This window comes from Melanotaenia boesemani, chromosome 11 (assembly GCF_017639745.1).
Source record: "Melanotaenia boesemani isolate fMelBoe1 chromosome 11, fMelBoe1.pri, whole genome shotgun sequence".
Lineage (NCBI taxonomy): Eukaryota > Metazoa > Chordata > Actinopteri > Atheriniformes > Melanotaeniidae > Melanotaenia > Melanotaenia boesemani.
In genome coordinates, this window is record NC_055692.1 from 13,110,210 (window position 1) to 13,125,534 (window position 15,325).

At 39.6% G+C, this 15,325-nt stretch overlaps 1 protein-coding gene across 3 annotated transcripts in view; it reads left to right on the top strand.

Moving 5' to 3' along the window:
* Positions 1-15,325, top strand: part of LOC121649103 (dmX-like protein 1) — a 56,712-nt gene that overhangs the window by 14,816 nt on the left and 26,571 nt on the right. For 2 of the 3 annotated variants that reach the window (XM_041999661.1, XM_041999663.1), the window contains exons 14-31: positions 85-206; positions 588-677; positions 1,044-1,146; positions 1,241-1,360; positions 1,861-2,079; positions 3,716-4,974; positions 5,250-5,505; positions 6,818-6,951; positions 7,355-7,541; positions 7,647-7,757; positions 8,250-8,419; positions 8,781-8,878; positions 8,988-9,153; positions 10,168-10,296; positions 10,409-10,547; positions 12,262-13,058; positions 13,297-13,395; positions 13,712-13,879. In XM_041999661.1, coding sequence (XP_041855595.1) covers positions 85-206; positions 588-677; positions 1,044-1,146; positions 1,241-1,360; positions 1,861-2,079; positions 3,716-4,974; positions 5,250-5,505; positions 6,818-6,951; positions 7,355-7,541; positions 7,647-7,757; positions 8,250-8,419; positions 8,781-8,878; positions 8,988-9,153; positions 10,168-10,296; positions 10,409-10,547; positions 12,262-13,058; positions 13,297-13,395; positions 13,712-13,879 — 4,367 coding nt within the window. The remainder of the gene's footprint in view (positions 1-84; positions 207-587; positions 678-1,043; positions 1,147-1,240; positions 1,361-1,860; positions 2,080-3,715; positions 4,975-5,249; positions 5,506-6,817; positions 6,952-7,354; positions 7,542-7,646; positions 7,758-8,249; positions 8,420-8,780; positions 8,879-8,987; positions 9,154-10,167; positions 10,297-10,408; positions 10,548-12,261; positions 13,059-13,296; positions 13,396-13,711; positions 13,880-15,325) is intronic. The other variant, XM_041999662.1, reaches the window with a different exon arrangement.

The window sequence follows — 15,325 nt, forward strand, 5'->3', positions numbered from 1 at the left end:
GATCTTCTCTTGTCTGAAATCATTTTAACTTAGTGAATCTCAGTGCTCTGTATACATAAATTTCTCTTTACTTTCTGTCTTTAGGTGTGTACTGTAACTCCCCCAGCGCCTGCTTTGTTGCAAGTGATGGTCAATCACTGAGGCTCTATCAGGCTGTCATTGAGGCTAAGAAACTCCTCAGTGAGCTCTCCAATCCTGAGATATCAGTAAGTCATCGAACAGATTTCTTCAACAAATTAGTAGCAGAGTTTATTTAGCATGAAATTATACCACGCCATTTATAAGACTGATAGCAAAGTTCTATTATTCATTCAAAAGTAAATTTAAAGGTGAATGACCTGCACTTAAAGAGTCTCTCTTAATCTTAGTTGGATCCTGCAAATTCCTTTACGGTGTGCTTTTTATTCACCTGTTCACATACAAACTTACAACAGTCATGGTTAAGCTGAAATGCAAGGTGTTCCTCTACCATCTGTAGCACCTTGGGTTTCACTGTCTTGCCCAAGGATCTGCTTACTCATGAAAAGTGCCAAGAAGCTTCTGATTAATGGAGAACCTGCTCTGCTAATTGATTTGTTTTGCTTCAGAAATATGTTGGGGAGGTGTTCAACATTATCAGTCAGCAGTCCACAGCAAAACCAGGCTGTATCATAGAGCTGGATGCCATTACTGACTTTGTAAGTATGCATAAAACTTGTCTGCACTTGCTTTTTCTCATGTGTCTCTTTTTAATCTGATCTTATATCACCATTGATTTCTTGTCAACTTCAACCTTGAAGGAAAGGTATTAAGTTACGCATTAAAAATGTTTTAGCTGGGTTTCCGTCAAAGCATGAAACATTCTACAGTAGTCACATGAGTCTCTGAAAGGTTAACCATGAATAAACAAAAACTGATGCAGAGCAAACATTTCATCATCCCTAGGGCAGTGTGTGTGTGTACGAATGACATGAGCCCAGCCTGTGTCTTTGTATTTCTGTAGATAAAACAGTTCAGTATCTGCACCTTGTTTAGTTTGTTACACCTGCTGCTGTTCTCTATAGCAGGGGAAGGAGACCCAGCTCTTGCACGTCTTTGAGGAGGATCTGATTCTTGGCAATGTGAGAACAGAGGGGGCTTCAAAAACTCCTGATTCTCCTCATAATGGTATTCACAATCTTATTATTGCAAATATGTTTACAATTTAACAGCAGCTTGCAACATCAGTGTGTATTCTCTGTTTGTTTGTGTTTTTCTGCAGCTTCTAGTGAACCATCCTTCTCGGCACGTTTTTTTTTGGTGGTGGTAGAGTTGACCCCAACAGGTCGCTCACTCCTCCACATGTGGCATCTCCATCTTGCTGCTCTCCCAGTCACAATGGGTGAGCAAATACTCTCTTCCTGTATCATAACTTCTCAAGATTTGAATAGTTTTTTTGTCCAGTTTGATTTTTATCCACTTTGATGAACAGCAGCCTAAAAAACTGCTTAATCACAAGAAAAGACAGCCTGTGAAGTTTTCCTTGGCCCATAACTGAGTAGTAACTCTGCTGTGACCTCATTTTCTAAAGCACTGATTGTACAATTTTTCTCCTTTTAAGGATTTTTTTTTTTACTTTGTTACAATTTATGAGACGTTATCATCTTGCACACAGATTTAAATCACACAAGTATTCTGCTGTTTATTAACTAACTGGCATCTGTAATGGTTAGAGGAGCACCAGTATCCCTACATCTGCTTTCACAGCATGCACATGGTGGTACAGTTGCTAAAAATGAGTCAAATGCAGTGTCTGTTACAAAGTAGCCTGTGAAAATGAATCATGTGGATTAGCTTTGATTGAAATTTGTCCAAACTCTTCTTCTATCTTTATCCTGTCAGAGGAAACTATAACGCCAAAGGAAATCTTCACACCTTCTCCTCTGAACACCTCACAGTTCATCTTTGACGCACTCAGTTCTCCAGTTATTCAGAAGAGTAAACCCTGCACTTCCAATCTTCAGAGCGCCTGCCGCCTCAGCCTCACAACACACAAGTTGTGCAGCCAGGAGATGGCTCTTCCTGCCGGAGTGGAAGCTATCAGCATTACCCCGTCAGCAGGTGAGGAACAACACACAATCATGTGCAAATGACCACCCTCTCTAGTTGTAAGAACAGACATCCACATTTGCAAAGGTGCATATTTTATATTGCAAATTGACCTTAATATATAAAGAACTGGTGCCTCAGTTAGCACATGATTTAACACCCTGATTCAGATGGTCCTTATGGGGATGTGTAGCTGCTCCTAGGATCAGTTATACAAGGCTTCCCCAAAGAGTGCAACAAAAACAACTAAAATAGGATGTTTTCTAAAGATAGGTCTGGTTAGACACTAGAAAATTTGTGGCATTTTTAATTTTTAATGTTTTTCTTCAAAGTTTCATTCAGATATATCCATGAAAGAGCCTCCATTTTTAAGTGGATATTTACCAGTTTTCTCACAGTAGAGTTTGTAGAGTAAGAATCTTCTTTGAACATCATGCTATGGTCCCATGACATTTCATGGTCAAAGGACAACTTGATGTATGGAAAGGAGTGGAGATTGAAACACTGATCTTGGTATTGGAACATATCCATGCTACCATCCCATTTTTTGTCAACTCAGGAAAAACATCTTTCTTACCCTTAAAGATGAAACAAAAACAGCAGTAGTTTCACTGTTTCCACTGCTGCCTCTGCTGTTTTCCATGTGCTTACACTCAACTCTGTCAACGAGAAGAGGCTGCAATAACCAAAATGCATGACAGAAAAAAGAAAAGGAGGAATTACTCTTTTTTTTAAATGTTATTGCATGTAGGTGCGATTTGGTTTAGAAAATCCACGTTTTTTAAATTAAACACAAGACAGATTTATGTATAAGCATGTTCAAAACAACAGACTTTGAAGTGTTTTACAGTCTATAAACGAGAACAACACAAAACAGACAAAATACCACAAAATAAAACAAAAAAACCTCAGTAACTTAAGAGCAAAGGGTAAAGATGGATTTTTAGACAAGTTTTAAACATCTACTGTTGGTGAGGTTCTGATGTGGAGGGGAACAAGAAAATCTTGTTTATATTTTAACTCTGACCTCAGGCCAACCAGAAGCATCTGGTCAGCAGATTTTTAGAAGTCCTCTGTAAGGAGTCAGTACAGTTAAAAGGTCAGAAAGTTAAGACAGTGCTAACCAATTTCAACAGTTAAAAAAAAAAGACAATAAGATCTTAGAGACCACTCTAAAGCCCAGCGCAGAGAATCTGAAGTTGGTGACATGATTAGGTTTACGTGTGCCTGTTGAGGATCAAGCAGTCACATGATGACTGAGCTGCAGATGAAACAGCAGAGACTGACTCAAGCCTGAATTAAAACAGTTGTTCAGTCCCGAGATGAAAGGATGATGAAACTCTGAGAGGCTGGAAGAAGCTGACTCTGACAACCGTATTCATTTGTTGGTCAGATGAAAAAGCATGACCAAAAAGCACTTCTACGTTTGTATTCTGTTGTAGGGTCCTTGAGGTCTGATACGGTTACACAGGGCAAAATGAAGGACACTTTCCAACAAGTTCAGAAAGTGTCACTATCTGTTGAGTGAAATTCTTGAAAATGACAAAAAAAAAAAAAAATCAATGAAAGTTAGGCTGCAGTACATTTGAGAGCACAAAAGATTTAGAAAAGCTTGCTTAATAATAATCAATGTTGCTTTTCTTTTAAGGTCACTTGAGCGCATCATGTTCTCTACCAGCTGGACGTGTGCCTTACCTCCTCGCTACATCCTGTTCTGATGGAAAGGTGCGCTTCTGGACGTGTAATGTTGTTGCAACAGAGGCCACCAATATGGAGAACTTGATTTATCAATGGGCGGAGTGGCCTCTCCTGGTTGAGGACAGACTTCCTAATAGCAGTGCTGTAAGTGTCCCTGGTCGCCCGATCAAAGTGAGCTGCTGTCACACAGGACGGTTTGCAGTTGCCTACAGGCAGTCACCAAACACACCTCTCAACTTAACACCTCAGCCGAGTTCTCACAGGCTGCCAACTTCTCCTCCTACCTTGGCATCCTCTCCATATGTAAACTACAACACCCACCTGATTCCAACTCTTACCATACAGCCAAGCCCAAGTCTTATTCTAAGCAATAACCCGGCAAACACACGAGAACCACCAGTCCACATCAGCATCTTCCAGTGTGAGTCCACTGGTGGTTCCCAGTGGATTTTAGAGCAGACCATAGTCTTGGACAGCACAGATTCAACCGCTAACTCTGCTACTAGCAGTAGTACAACTGGATGTGCCAACATTCCATGTAGTACAGACTTCTCTATACCTAATGAGAACTGTCTTGGTTCTACTTGTAAGAGCCTGGTTCATTTAGACTGGGTTTCCCAAGAGGATGGATCACATGTTCTGACTGTTAGTATTGGGACAAAGATTTATATATATGGGCGTCTGTCTGGGAAGCCTCCAGAGCTAGTTCTGTCTTCTGGTGCCAGTAGAGACCAAAGTTTGTCTCGCCTGGTTCTGCTTCGATCAGTCACTCTGGTTTCATCCGTTGAAGGCTCATTACCTATCCCAGTCTCCCTCTCCTGGGTCCGAGATGGAATCTTGGTAGTGGGCATGGACTGCGAGATGCACGTCTACTCCCAGTGGCAGCCCCCAGTGCCTCCCAAACCAAACGGGACAGTTGTCCAAGACACAGATATTGGCAGCAGCTTCTCTTCCATAGTCTCAGTCTTCCGACAGTGCCAAGAGGAGGGTCTCGGTTCTGTGGGTCCCACGCCTGCACTGGCCCCTCCCAAAAGGCTCCTGACAAGATCAATGATGAGTCTGGCTCAGAAGCTCAGTGGAAAGAAAACCGTTTACGACCTGCCTGTAGAGATGGAAGATTCTGGGCTTTTTGAGGCAGCTCACCAACTCTTCCCTACTTTGCCCCAGTACCATCCCGTACAGCTGATGGAGCTCATGGACCTTGGAAAGGTAAAGAAAAAGAATTGCTCACAAACGGCAAACATGACATTTTAATTAAAGATTGTCACAGGTTAAGGATTTAGAGTGAACATTTTGTATAGCAGTACATTAATTTTTATAATAGTAAAAATCATTAGTGTAGAATTTTTTGATCGACAATACTCCAGATGTTCCACGAACGTCTTACATGAAGCATAACAGCCACACATGTACATTTAACAAAACCTGCAGAAACTGACTCATATTGAAGGTGTTTTTGTTTTACGTACTTTGTCTATGTCAAGGTTCATCGTGCCAAAGCTATTCTCTCCCATCTGGTGAAATGCATTGCTGGGGAAATTGTGACACTTAAAGACATCACCACCAATCCAGAGAAACGCTTGCGCTCTCGAACCATCAGCGTTGGAGGTAGCACAGCCAGGGACCAGAAGATATTCAGCAAAGCAGAGAGCTCCAGCCCTGACTACACAGAGATAAGCTCCGTCCCTCCCCTCCCTTTGTACGCACTTTTGGCAGCAGATGAGGATACGTCACAGCTAGGTGAGTTTTACAACATGCAGTTTAGGCAAAAATATATTCATTAGTAAATAAAACTGGTGTACTTCCTATGTAAAGCAAGGCACTGCAAATATGACTGAAAAATCTGAACTTTGACAGCAAAAACAATTTTCACTTTCACACACTGAAGTCAGTTGTAGTGAGTTTACTTAAAAAGCAGCAGTGGTACAAAAATATGTTGCATTTGTAAGAAGCGTATTCCCAGCCAGAATCTTTTTGTTTTCTTTGAGTAATTTTGCCAAGCTTTCATAGCCAAATCTTGGAAATCCACTACTAAACCAAATATCAACGTTTGGCTTACCGGACTGTCAAATTCACTAGCACTGGAAAAACTTACATTTACGTTAAAGGGTAAATCTCAAATCTTTGATAACATGTGGAGATCCTTTATGATGTTCTTAGAGAGGAGGAAAACATTGGAGGCAGGTTCCCCCTGTACGTAAACAACTACCAAGTGAAGTAGACATGTATTTTCATTAATTTCCATTATTTGTCTGTTTGTCCCCCCCCCTTTTTTTTTTTTTTTTTTTTTTGCTTTTTGCCTGAGGGAATTGGAGGACCATATATTTAATTGTTTTCTTTTTTTTTTTTTTTCTCTTTTCCTGACTGTAAATTACCCATGCAACCGCCCTGTACTGTTCTTTCTTTTTTTGGAAGATGCGCCCTACAGTGACAGTTTTGCTCAGCACCTTTTTGTTTTGTTTTTGCTATTGTTGAAGTTTGTTCATCTTGAAATTAATAAACACACTTGAAGAAAAAAAAATTTTTGCCAAGCTTTCACCTGCTGATCAGATGCTATACCTCTACGAAAGAACAGCTCTGAACAGACCACTTATAGATTATTTAAGACAAGCTAGACTGTCTATATATTTTTTGCACTGTAAAAGTGAAAATGGAAGATTATGTCTTTGTTAGAATAGAAATATTGAGTTATGCTAACGTTTGATCTTATTCAAAGTAAGTATGACTAGTATCTAAAATGTTCTGAATCTTATTTAGGTTCACAGAAAAAGAAAAATGTAAATATGGACACAGTTGTCAGCTGGTCTTCCTTAATGAGAATGATGACTGCTCTTTTTGCTCTGCAGCCTCCTGGTTTTTCCTTAATGTGTTTCTTTGTATACAAAGTAGGAAAAATGAAAGTAGAAATCTGTGTACAGTAATATTAATGTTGGATTAAGGGCAGTTTTCATAATTTTATCTAATTAGCTGTTTTGCCAGCATGAGGGAATTTCTCCTTGGTCTTATGAAAAACTTCTTGTGTAATTTTGCTCTGTCCTGCGTCTCCCTACAGATAAAGGGGGCAGCGTGAGTGGAGATAGTGGACATGGCTCCAGTCAGACTGATGCTTATGATGAGCTCTTTCATACACCCAACATAGTGGATCTGGACCCACTGGACAATGAACAAGAGGAAACAGGGAACAAGGTCAGTTTCTGTTGCTTGGTTTAGTTACAAGAAAAATTAAGAATAGATAGTAACACTTGAGGCTCTTCTTGCTCTTCATTCTATAGGTTAGATGTGCATATTAGGGCCAGCTATTGTCATACTGTTTATTTATATATTTATATATATGATTTGTCAAATCGAAGTCTCTTGTAAATGAGACACCTGGTCTCATTGGGATTATCTGATAAAAAGATAAATGAATAAATACATTTCTTGAAAGCTTGAATTAGCATATCAAAAGTTAGCTTAATCTTTGCTACATGTGGTGATGTAGTCTAAGCCTTGCATTCCTTGTGAGTTTGAATGCAGCCACACTTTTGATATAATCCACTGCTACTCTGTTTTCTTCTGGGGTTTAACCTCTTTCCCCCCCTTTCTGTAGGTTATAGACTTATCCCAGTACAGTCCTACTTATTTTGGTCCAGAACATGCCCAGGTTCTATCCAGCCACCTCCTTCACTCTAGTTTGCCTGGATTGACTCGAATGGAGCAGATGTCTTTAATGGCGCTGGCTGACACCATTGCTACCACAAGCACAGATCTAAAAAACAACCAGGGCAAGAGCAAAGGTACTGCAGGGATATATTTATAGAGGCTGTTTAAGTTCATCTAAATTAAATCATAAGCTCTCCTTTCACACCATAATATTTCAATATTTGGACTTCATTTAATAGGCGGCGAAACGCTGGATGAGTGTGGTCTAAAATTCTTGCTGGCTGTCAGACTCCATACCTTCCTCTCAACCTCCCTGCCTCCAGCACACAGAGCACAGCTGCTACGACAAGGTCAAGCACTGATTTTTGTGAAGTTTTTCTTGTGCTTTATTTGGTGTTGTGTTGTAATGGCTAGATAGTAATAAGCCCCTCAATTTGCACACTCACTTTTACTCTTGCTATTAATTTTGCTTCTGTGTTGTTGCATAAAGTGCCATTTTTTCCTGCTCTCCTTCAGACTTAGCTGTGGTGCTCATTAAGGTATCAGGAGAATAACTCTTAAGGGGCGCTTAAGCTACAGAGAGAAGAGAATATTGATGGTCTCAAGTTTGAATACTTGACTGCAAGTCTCATTTAGAGAAGTTAACAAACCACAGTCAACTACTGCTTTGAAGTCACCTTTGGGCAATCTTCACTGCCTCCCTTTGATGTCCCAACACTATAGCTGCTAAGAGGAAACTCTTTGCTTAACCCCTCCTTTACTTCCATTTATAGAATCAAGCCAACATCCTTTTACAACTTTTACTTGTTTTATTATTTTTTATTATTGTTTTCTATCTGCAGGCCTGTCAACCTGTCATTATGCCTGGGCTTTCCACTCTGAAGCCGAGGAGGAGCTGCTGAACATGCTGCCTGCCCTGCAGAAGGGAGAGCCCACCTGGCCTGAGCTGCGCTCTATGGGGATTGGCTGGTGGCTGCGCAGCACTGACAAGCTACGCAGGTGTATTGAAAAGGTACAGCAATGGATCACATTATTAATCATCATCATCACTTCAGTTCTAATCTGAATTCTAAAGTGCTCATACAGTTAATCATCTAAATTTGTGGATTGTGTGTTTGGGAGCAAAGCTCACACATAAAGGCTGTTTGTGTGTAAGCCCGTATTTTCAGTGATTGTTCAATTTTTAAATGAATCTGTCAGGTTTCTGAAAGTACAATTTAGCTGAGGTTGCAACAAAATGTGTCACCATGGCAGAGTGAGCTACCGCCTGAAATACCCCATAAAGCTACAACTTGTTCTTTACAAAACGTCGTATATTCTGAGGTTGTGGGGGCGTTAGCTGAATGTATTGTTCCCCCTCCTTTTTTTGTCAGGTTGCCAAGGCTTCTTTCCAGAGGAACAATGATCCTTTGGATGCAGCTATATTTTACCTCGCACTGAAAAAGAAGGCAGTGGTTTGGGGACTGTACAGGTAGGCAGAATTGGAATGATTTTGTACGTTGCCCTTATACAAACTTAGTCCTGTCAGATCACTGAAGCCCAGGGACATGCTGATGCTGTTTGAATGTCTTTCTCTTCAGGTCTCAGAAGAATGCAAAAATGACAGACTTTTTCCGCAACAACTTCAGTGAGGACAGGTGGAGGAAAGCAGCACTGAAAAATGCCTTCTCTCTGTTGGGAAAGCAGCGGTTCCAGCATTCTGCAGCCTTTTTTCTTCTAGCTGGGTCCCTTAAGGATGCTGTGGAGGCAAGTGGAAAATAGACATGACAAAATGTTTCCTTTAAGGACTTCTTCTTTCAACACTTCCCAGTTTCATAAAGTTTTGTAAGAAACCAGGTTTTCAGTGTGAGTCAAGTACATCTCTATTTCGTTCATGAACCATTTCATTAAGCCCCTGATGATTTTTTATTTTTGGTACTGTTTAATTAAATGGTAACAAAAAAATGAGAGAAAAATCTTTACAAATTTAGACCACTCAACCAGTATTTGGTGCATTTCTTTCATTATTAAAGTACCTCAGTACATTCCTATTGCAGTATCTTAGTCATAAGTTTTCAGCAAAATGTACAAAGGAATTTTTGATGGTAGCAGCTGACTCTTGGGTATTGTAGTCGCTCCTCCTGTTGGTTCATAAAACAGGCTGACCTCTTTCTTATTAACGCTTAGGAAAAGGGGATGCTCAACACTTAATATTCTCAGTGTTTTTATTTTTTTGGTACTGTGTACACGCAGTGCTTGGTAGTTATTCTGGCCAAAGGCATCCATATGAGTTATTTTAAGCCACAGGAATGTGAACTTATCAATATCAGGGGGCTACCACAGGTCATCTTGATTACATTTTTATTTATTAAGGTTGTTTCTGCTTCAATGGCCCCCTTAAGCAATGAGCCACAATATTTCATCTGCACGAGTAACTGTAACCTCTCTGAGCATTTTATGGAAATGAGCGTCACCCAGGCAAAGGGCTATCATTGACTTTGCTTGCTCTCTCTGGCTGGGAGGTAGTCTCATTGAAATGCACCTCACACATTCTCATGCTGAACAACTTAAACTATCTACACGCTTTTTGCTGTGAGCACAGGCTTTGTATTTTTTATTTGTGTACTTTGAGGTTTTTCTTTTAAAGGTTTAACTTCAGAATATCACATCTTGCTGTACTACTGTGCATCCTGAATATATGCTGCATGACACACTGAGTCCTGTTCTCAAAGCAGAAATCATGTTGAAATGAGCATGTGAATGCTTTCCTTCATCCACTAGGTGTGTTTAGAGAAAATGCAGGACCTGCAGCTGGCCCTGGTGATCTCTAGACTGTACGAGTCTGAGTTTGAATCAGCATCCACATACAAAAAGATCCTTCAGAGACATGTTTTGGGACAAGACAAACAGGTGAAGAGTTTGAGTGTTTTTACTTGTATGTTATATTTGATTTGTCTTCATAGGTTTGTTTAAAACAATCCTTTCATGGAAAAATAATAAACTAATTTAGGCCATATTTTAGATTCCACCCCATCCAGATCCATTCCTTCGAAGCATAGCTCATTGGGTTCTGGAGGACTACAGCAGAGCACTGGACACTCTTATCGAGCAGCCTGCTAACTGCAAAAGCACGAGGACTTCCGAGAGTAAATATGACACTGGTGCGTCTTCTGCTGCGCCTTGTCTGCACTGTTCTTTATTCTCTTTTTTGTTTTGCTCACAAGTAAGCATTAATAATTTGTGTTAGCTCTATTTATTATATAGAATTCTGTTGCTTACGAGTTTCAACTTTTACACTAATTCTTACTGTTTTCCTTTGATAGGGTACAGGGTAATCCATGTGTTGTTGATGTAATTTTTACATCAAAACTAGTTTGTTTAAATTGGTCATTTCAATGAGAATCTGCTAAAACAAGCCAACTAGAGTCTCAAGAGCCAGATGTATGGTTACGTATGGGGTAGGGTTGTCACAATAACCATTCTAACTCGGTATGGAAAATGTTCCTTACTTGATATCGCAGAGGATAACACAGATTAAATGGAGAAATATTTGATCAATCCCAGGGGTAAATTATAAGATCAAGAGAATTAGAATGTTTATGAAATACAGGGTTTTTAAGTTTAAAACGTTATACACTTTTTAAAAATGTAAACTTAAAAACAGGAACACTAACACTAAAAAGAGCCTCTAGACTGCATTATTAAAAAAGATTTCATCATCAACAATTTACTGTAAAATATAACATTTTTTCTTTTATTTTAACAGAAAATAGCAAAGTAGATTAATACTTTAGCAGAAATAAAAGATTAAGTTAAACCTTTTCTAGTTAATACAGAGGCTAAATGAATAAGTAAACTAGAAACACTCAGAGAGCAGGCCTATGCCAAGCCTTTTTTGTGTGTGTGTGTGCGTGTGAACTTCTAACTCCATTTTTGAGTTAGAAGCTCTAATGGTAACCTCTAATCCTATCCCTGTTTCCCCATTATTAAGAACCAGGTGGTGATCCGGAGCACCCCCAGAATGTAATAACTTGTTCTTTATTCCAGACGATTTTATCTGAATCCGTCCATAACTTTTTGAGAAAGCAGCTGAATTCATGAGCTTGAAGGAGGTTTTTCCCCTTACCCTGATCCCTTTAGCATCAAAGTCAACCTTGGTTTTTTCATTATTAAAAGTAGTTTTATTTAGTATCTGGTATATTTTTTTAATTCTTTCTTTTCCTCCCTCCCTTGTTTTTTTTTTTTGGGGACAACAGTGCTATGGGAACCAGTATATGCATACCATATGCACGTCGTATATGCTGTCAGAAGGAGTTTCAGATGAGTAGCTGAACTGCTCTCTCCAGTTATACTCTCATCCAAAGTGGGGTTGTCCTGAACAACATGTACTGCATGTAGTACTATAATATGGAAAACCTTATATAACCTTACTGAAAGGTGAAAAGCAAAAACAGAAATAATCTTTTAAGAATAAATGAATTCTTGAACTAAATATGAACCTTCTGAGTTAAAAGTTAAACCAGTCCCGGATTAGCGTCCCAATGCTACACGTATTTCATAAATAATGTTTTTAAATCACAGTTGATTTTCATTTAAAAAGTTAACTTTATTTCTTCACCTTCTTGCCCTCCAGCCTCTCTCAGGCTTTTTAGTGCTTGCTGTGGTCTCAATTTACATTTAAGTGAATGCATAGTACAATTTGTCAAGTGCTTCTGCACCTGCATGAATGAGGTTGTCTTGAAGCTCAGCAGAGTCTCTGTCAGGTCAGTTGTTGCTCTGTTTCTGATCCAGGTGATTCAGGTGCTGTCAGAGCGGCTGATATTTGCCACTGACACAAATAAAATACAATTTCCTGCCTCTTTCCATCTATTACAGGTTCCTCTGCCGTGTCTTTGTGTAACCCTGAGGTTTTCAACTTTTACATCTACCTCCGCACACACCCACTCCTCCTCCGCCGCCATTTTGGCTTTTCAGATAAGGCTAAAGTTGGCTTGACCACTGAAGTTCGTAGGGCCGACTCCATTAGCCTGGATGAGAGAAGGCTGTTTTTCACAGCTGCATATGCACACCTGCATGCTGGCTGCCCCATGCTAGCACTTGAAATTCTGTCCAAGATGCCCAAAGTCCACAAGCATTCCAAGCACTCCAACCAGGAGGATACGGGAATTTCAGCTGAACTCAGTGTTGGGAGTAGGAATGGACAAGCATCAGACCCAGACTGGTCTCCACCAGCTCTGAATGGCTATGAGACAGGTGGAAACAGCTTATCCAACAGCCAGTCAGATTCAGTGTTGAGTTTTGATTGGAGCCAGCCATCAATGACCCTTCCAGATGAGCCTCTGGAGCTGAAGTGGGACAGTGACAAAGAAGATGATGATGAGAAGGAGGAAAATCAAGAAGAAACTAAAGAAGGACAAGGGGCTAGAAATGCAGACAACAGTGTATTTCAGGACACTCAGGACGGCTTGTCCACAATAATGGAAACTGTGACAAGTGAGGGCAGTGAAGACAGCAATGACTTCATTGCTCCATCTGATGACATCTTGGTGACCCAACTTAAGTTCACAGCTTGCTTGAAGATTATGACAAATGAGCTCCGGACGCTGTCAACAGGGTATGAGCTGGATGCAGGAAAGCTGCGTTACCAGCTCTGCCAATGGTTAGAAAGAGAGGTAAAAACAAACGATTTTACAGACTTCCTTAAATTTTCACTGCAGTTATTGGTTTAATGTTGATTGTTATCGTTAAACTAATTTGTAAACTTAATATCACTCAGTACTCTCCACTCATTTCTAGTTTTTTTTAATCATTGTTTAAACATTTTATTGTCTTTTATTTAGCCAGTGGTTTTCTTTTATTTTTGGTAAATCTTTGGTACGTAAGAGATTTAAGATAAAGTTCTGTTTCCAGGTGGTGGCTCTCCAGCATTGCTGCAGCTACACACCCTGTCTGCCAGAGCTGTCAGTCCAGGGCGATGCTCATGTTTCTGGATTAGTAGAGGAAGAACAGGTGAGTGTTGATATCTTGCTGTAATGAAAAATGTAGACAACAGCACAATATCTAGTGACATTTATAGAAGGTGTGTTTTATACCACTTATCCTTTGACCTCTGTTTATCAGACTTTTGTTTCTCTTGTTAGCATGAAAAAGTCTCTCCTCACATTTAAAATAGAGTTCATTATTGTGGACATAACAGCTTAAGCTCTGTACATTGCTTGAAAAATATTTAGCATACTACTGTGGGGCTTTTGTTTGAATACTGATCACTGTCATTGTAACTAATAAATTTTACACAAAAGGAGTAAATTTAAAAAATGCATTTCAGCCTGGGAGCCCCCGTGGTGACAGCCAGAGGAGCAGGAGACACTGGCTGCAAAGTAACCAGCATTTACTGAGGATGTTTCTGAGCTACTGCAGCTTGCACGGCTCCCAAGGTGGAGGACTGGCTTCTGTGCGCATGGAGCTCATATTGCTGCTTCAGGAGTCTCACCAGGTGAATAAAACATGCACAGATGCACACTAAAGGCCACTGGTAGGCAGGGCATGACAGTTCTTCAGAAGCAGCCACATCTCATTGACATTTTATCAGTTCCCACTGAAAAACGGGTCTTTTCATCTTGACTTTGCTGGTGATAAAACAGTTATTTAATTATTTAGAACCTTGTTATAACTGTGGTTGTTGATGGGAGGATTTTCTCATGCTACAGCCTTTTTTTTATTTAGATTTTTTAAAGATTTAATGTAAAGTAGTGTTTAATGATTAATAGATTATGTTTTATGAAAATATAGCAGAATCTGTCGGTTATAGTTTCACTAATTAACAAATTAGTTTTTTTTAAATCTATGAGTAAGTGGCTGTTAACCACCAAACATCTGTTCATGGCTAGTTTGTGGCAAATATTAGCCCAAATATCCCTGAGAGATTCTAAATATTACAGATGACCACATTTTCAGATTTACGCTGATCATTGTAATTACTGCTTATTATATAGATATGAGTATCATTAAGAAGGTGTACAATAGCATATCTTAATGCAGAAAGAGGTAAAAAGATAATAATCATTAATGGACTTTTCCTAAACACCAGTGAACGGAGCTGTTTAATTTCCTGATGGCATTTTCTCTTTGAAAGGTAAGATACTGAGTAGATTAGCATCCAAGCACACTTGAAATAAATTTAGAAAACGATTTAAAAAGCTTTATTTAATGCAACAAGAATCCCATGATAGACACAAACACTTAGACCAAGTTCTAGTGCACCGATTATCGTCGTTACACCTCCAGCAATAAGCAGACAGGTTGTTCTAAGTTCCCAAGCTCCTGTGGGAGATTCTGCCTCAGGCTTATTATAGAAAATTTAAGCACAATTTTAGGTGATGAAAAACTGAGCCGATGATGGAACTGCGCTTTTAACTGTGTTAGCTCAGTCATCAGGCACTGGGGGTCCTTCCCCTTCTCCCGCTTGGATTTCTGTTTCTTCCAGCTCCCGTAGTTGTGAAATTTCTTCATTTTTGTCAAAACAATTTTTGTATTTTTCCTTTGTCTTGATCTCCAGTGTGAAGCGTTCCTCTTAAGTGGGTAAGTGACAACTGAGGGTTTTTCATCAAGGATGACAAAAAGAAGCCTGTGGTGTCCTTACACACACCAACTGTTCAAGAATTTATGCACTCAAAACCACACACACCTCATGTGTCAGTTTTTTTTTCTTCTTTTTGTGCTCTTTAACTGTCAATAACACATTCACCGAAGAAATCTTGTTAAAATCTTGTTGAAATTGTTTGACATATCCAGCAGTTGGCTCACCTTGATTCCATTCATTCAGCCGTGTGTATTATAGCGAAGGAAAAGGATGCTGTTCCGAAGGTTCAAAGCAGCTCCTCTCAGTTTCCTGTTCTCTCTGTGAGTTGTCTTTTAAACCCTCTAGGCTAGAAACGAGAAA